The sequence below is a fragment of the Notothenia coriiceps genome, unplaced genomic scaffold (genome assembly GCF_000735185.1).
Source record: "Notothenia coriiceps isolate Sejong01 unplaced genomic scaffold, NC01 NC01_scaffold00026229, whole genome shotgun sequence".
NCBI lineage: Eukaryota > Metazoa > Chordata > Actinopteri > Perciformes > Nototheniidae > Notothenia > Notothenia coriiceps.
The window spans coordinates 3,438-7,967 of NW_011358930.1; the positions used below are offsets into that span (position 1 = coordinate 3,438).

General features: G+C 41.1%; 2 protein-coding genes across 2 annotated transcripts; one reads left to right on the plus strand and one right to left on the minus strand.

Annotated features, from left to right (window-relative positions):
- Positions 1-215: 215 nt before the first annotated feature.
- LOC104956719 (collagen alpha-1(XXVI) chain-like) lies at positions 216-1,489 on the minus strand (the record flags this gene model as incomplete). The annotated part of the gene is made up of 3 exons (XM_010784250.1): positions 1,037-1,489; positions 783-905; positions 216-319 (listed from the first exon to the last, which is right to left on the minus strand). Coding segments are annotated over exons 1-3 (427 nt in total), but the record flags the coding sequence as incomplete, so codon positions are not given.
- A 969-nt stretch (positions 1,490-2,458) lies between these two features.
- LOC104956718 (signal recognition particle receptor subunit beta-like) lies at positions 2,459-3,502 on the plus strand. Its single transcript, XM_010784249.1, has 4 exons — positions 2,459-2,684; positions 3,026-3,120; positions 3,228-3,305; positions 3,394-3,502. The coding sequence occupies exons 1-4, from the start codon at positions 2,516-2,518 to the stop codon at positions 3,478-3,480; spliced, it is 429 nt and encodes a 142-aa protein (XP_010782551.1). The 5' UTR covers positions 2,459-2,515; the 3' UTR covers positions 3,481-3,502.
- The last annotated feature ends 1,028 nt before the right edge of the window (positions 3,503-4,530 follow it).

Genomic DNA, 4,530 nt, shown 5'->3' on the forward strand with positions numbered 1-4,530 from the left:
AATGATATCAAACGACCAACAGAAGCACCATTAGCAAGCTACCCGACTACACACCACCAAACATTAAACAACGCACTGATGTGGGTAAAGCTGCTAAAAAGATACAGATGGGTTAGTGCAAAACACATGGCCTCTTTGAGAGATTTACTCTCCAACCACACTATCCCCTACATCTCGTAAAAGACAAAAAAAAAGAGCATAGATCAGAAACTCACCTTCACGACAGTCTTCTCCCACAAACCCTGGGCAGCATCTCCACTCCAGTGCAGTCACCTGCTTGTGGGCAACTTTGAAGGATGGCCTGATCACCGTCCTGTAGCTGCACAACAGCACAGGAACATGGATTGTAGCTACATGCATGTGCATACACATACAAATGCACGGACATAAAGCTGCAACATATTATATATGGATCCATTAAGTAATAGTGGACATTTTTTGGGACAACAGTGGGAGAGGGGGAGATCAAATATTTCACTTGATTGTGTTGATAATGCTTTTGTAAAGTAAAAGTGGAATGCATTTGTCTATATGACAGATCTGTCTCTCCATTTCACTCTGTGTCTCAAATAAAGGCACTCTCTGTTCCCAAAAATATATTTTAAAAGTATTATCACTATAAGACCAATACCAAAACATTCAAAGAAAGGGTGACAATGTGGCATAGCAGTGTTTCCACTAAATCTTTCCCCACAACTCTCTATATTCATGACAAAAAAAACATGTTTGAGCATCACAGACACTGAAAGAGCTGACATGGCTGCAGGTGTGTGACGACTCACCTGATGACCTTGGAACAAGGTCCCGGCCACCGGCAGCCCTGTATCACTCTCTGCACAGTGGTTTGTGTCCCATTGTACACCTGACAGGTCACTGTTCTGGAAACAGTATACTGACACCAGTTCCTAAAAATACAAATCAAACAGGGTTTTTAACACTCTAATAGTCGATGTGAAAATGGAAAAAACATAAACAATGGGACAATTTAATAGAGCTATAGATTTTTTTACAAACAGTGTACAGATGTGCTTCTCACCTGAGTTGGATACTGGTTCCGGTACCTGGCGGTCCAGTGTTGCCGCTTTGCTCCGACTTGATGCGCTGCCGCTGCAGTGTGATGCCCGGAAAGTGATAAACAAACCCTGTTCCCCGCGTAGGACAGACTAAACTTATCCACATGCACAGCGCGTAAAACAACGATAAAGCCATAATCTCCTTTTGATTTACCCCTGACATAGATTTATATCCTCAGATACCGAAGATGTTCAAGTAAACCCTGTTATAAATCCCACTTAGAGAGATGAAGTATCTGAAGGAATGGGGAAATAAAGTCTTAGCAAACTTCGCTGAAACCATCAATGAGTTAGTCATTTCATGTTTCCAAGGAGAAACAAACTGACAAATGAATCACACACAGCTTGTTCCTATAGAATAACGCGGGTTTCTGACGTTTGACATCGTGCCGAGGACTGAGGAGTCAAATATCCATGTGCGTAAAACGCGCTGCTTGTGGGGGCTGGAGACGGAGTACATAAAAGTGCATCTGTTCCCAACCAAAAACCACAACCCCTTGAGTTTTTATAGTCTTACTGCTATTAATGTGATAGCCAATAGTGAGTTCATAGTTAATTAACTTTCTTGCAGTGTCTTACTCATGTCTCAATTCTCCTAACTTCCGGATAATATAAGGAGATACTTTTTGGAAAGACAGATATGAGCGATGACAATGTGCTCTTAAAATAATCCGGTAGTTTCGTTTACCTCTGACACTTGATTGCAAATAACCTACAGATTTATGTTTAGGCTAGCCTATATAATTGAAAACCGATTAGATGTTTTAACAAAATGGGTATCACCCAAATTACCCACGTTTTTGATTTATGACCTCACCATCAAGTTTTGATTTTGGAAGTAAAATATATATTCATTAAGTTACCTGACATTTTTTTAATTAGTAAATCATACTTTTGACCAGCTGGTAGAGAAGTAAACTAACCCGCATTCACCTCAGTAACGAGTTAGTGCACATTTAAAGTGAAATTATGTAGGCCTACTTAAAGTAATCTATAGCATAGCATCACATTTTTATAATTAAAGTATTATTTTGTGTGTAAAATATGAACCTGTTAAGTAAACAGTACCTCCAGCTTTCTGACAGGTTTACCCTAGTAGAGTAAATGTCTAACATTTACTCTCATATTAAAATAGCCTACTTATAGGCGTCTTCAAATTATTTATTTATGTGCACTAGACTACTTGAGTAAATGTAGCCTATACTGTCCATCAATGCTTTAGGATGACCTGGTATGTTCACTGTTTTCCTCCTCTTTTATGTTGAATGAAAATAAAATATTTAAAGTGAAATTAATTATTCACCCCCCAGTTTAGAAGCGAGAATGTGAATAAGGTGAACTTCACCAGGAGGCCTACAGCGCCCCCTGCCGGCCGCCCAGCCTCTGTACAGGCCGCAGAGGAAGCAGACGTGTCCCACTTTCAGATTAGTTTCAGCGGACAGATGAAGGCAGACAGCACCGGTGGCAACATGGGGGACAAAGCCGACGTGGAAATATCAGAAAACCCATTTGAACCTTACATTGAATTCCTACGACAGCAACTGGAAGACCAAGATCCCATATTTCTGATCGGATTTATAGTCGCTTTAGCGGTGGTTTTCATTACCTGTGGTAAGATGTCACCGTTAGCATGCTAACATTAGTTTAGCAGGCTAGGCCTTACTTTAGCAGTTAGCTACGTGTTATATAGCGAGTTGAACAGCTGGACGTTCAGTGTTTACATGTTTTGTCTCATGTTCATTTAGTTAGTTAATGTGTGCTTGAACAAATCAAAAGGTTATTTAGCAAGCGGATAAGCTAACTGCTAAGCTAAAGCTAACATCTGTCAGTTGGTCAGTTGATAATTATTCCACACGGAAGTCTTTCAACTTTCTATAGTATTGGTTTGTGAACCATGTGTTTTGAATGAGAATGACATAGTGACCTGGTTCTCTACTTTTTTCTCTTTCCAGTGTTTCTGAAGTACTTCCTCACTAGTAAAACTGTCCGAAGTGCTGTGCTGCTGGTGGGTCTGTGTGACTCGGGGAAAACGCTCCTGTTCAGCCGGGTGAGTTGATACAACTGAAGCGCCATCGCCACGTTGTCTTTAAAAGGTTGCTCAGCTGATGAGAGACATGGGTAATCTGAGTGATTTTACATATTGTGTTTTTACAGCTGTTGGCAAGTAAATTCAAGCGGACACAGACCTCCATCACTGACAGCAGTGCTCCATACAAAGCCAAAAACGACCGAGTAAGTACAGTACACTTTATCATGATCAGCTATGATGATTTCATGATGGTCATGGTTTACATTCATCCACTCTCCCTCCTGTATTCAGGGCAGCGCCTGGACTCTGATTGACCTGCCAGGACATGACAGTCTCCGCTCTATGTACCTGGAGAAGTTCAAATCTGGAGCCAGGTAAGAAAAGGAACAACCTACCTAAATCGTTTATATCTGTCTGTTAGTGAGATAAAGTAGGACCATTCCCTCAAGTTTACTTGACCATTATTGTGCTAGAAAAGGCAGTTACCATAGCCTCTAAATTTAAATGTTCAATGTTCTAGTCCAGGGGTTTTCAAAGTGTGGGTAGGTGAGCCTCCCCTCAGAGAACATAAGAACAGCCGCGCCCCCCCTCCCAATTATTATTGCTATTATTATTATTATTATTGTTGTTGTTGCTATAATGCAGGGGTATTCAATTGCATTTCAAAGAGGTCCAGTAAGAAAATATTCCGACTGTTTCTCTCCTCTTGTCTCGTCTCTGTGTGTGTTTGAATCTATCGTGCTGACTGCACCGATTTGATTGGCTGAGTAGCGTCACCTCCTTAAAACATTAAACAATAACTTTTTTAAACCTTTTTATTTTTATGTTTTAAACATATTGTATAAAACTCCCCCACTACTTGGACTATTCCTTGCACCCCTCTAGAATAAGCCCGAATGGTCTCAACCATATTGCATCAGTAACGTGCACTTGTTATTATAACAAGATCGCAAGGACACTGGTAGCTATCGGAGTTGAGTGTTGTTCAGTTTGTGTGTTGTGGAACATGCGTGTCCGTGCATGAAAATATACCACACACCCAATTACAATTGCATGTTCAATTCACTACCCTGGAAGTTAATACAGTTGTTAAAGTTGGAACAGCCTGTGGACAGCCGTTCTTCCTTGCATGTCAGTCGCCGACACCTTCTTACAGAGGACAGGCACATCTAGCTGCAGCACGACCCGTATATTTCCGCACGCCGTGTTCTCAAGACATATTTTTTTTAACATTTTCAACATGGTGGATAAATCCTTATATGCTCCCGGCAACACACTGAACGTCACCCCGTTACACTCACCCCTACTTTAGTGGGAAGAATGAGTCTGCGTCTTTGATGCACACAGGAATAAACGCAGATCATACTCTGGCTGCAGCCTTTACCGGTATTTGCTTTTGATCAAAGTCAATGCGGAAAACCTGCACTC

Bases quoted from the DNA above. Each gene is read 5' to 3' on its own strand.
- LOC104956718 (XM_010784249.1), top strand. From the start codon at position 2,516: ATGAAGGCAGACAGCACCGGTGGCAACATGGGGGACAAAGCCGACGTG. The intron at 3,121-3,227 runs GTGAGTTGATAC...GTGTTTTTACAG, and splicing joins AAACGCTCCTGTTCAGCCGG to CTGTTGGCAAGTAAATTCAA. The intron at 3,306-3,393 runs GTAAGTACAGTA...TCCTGTATTCAG, and splicing joins ACAAAGCCAAAAACGACCGA to GGCAGCGCCTGGACTCTGAT.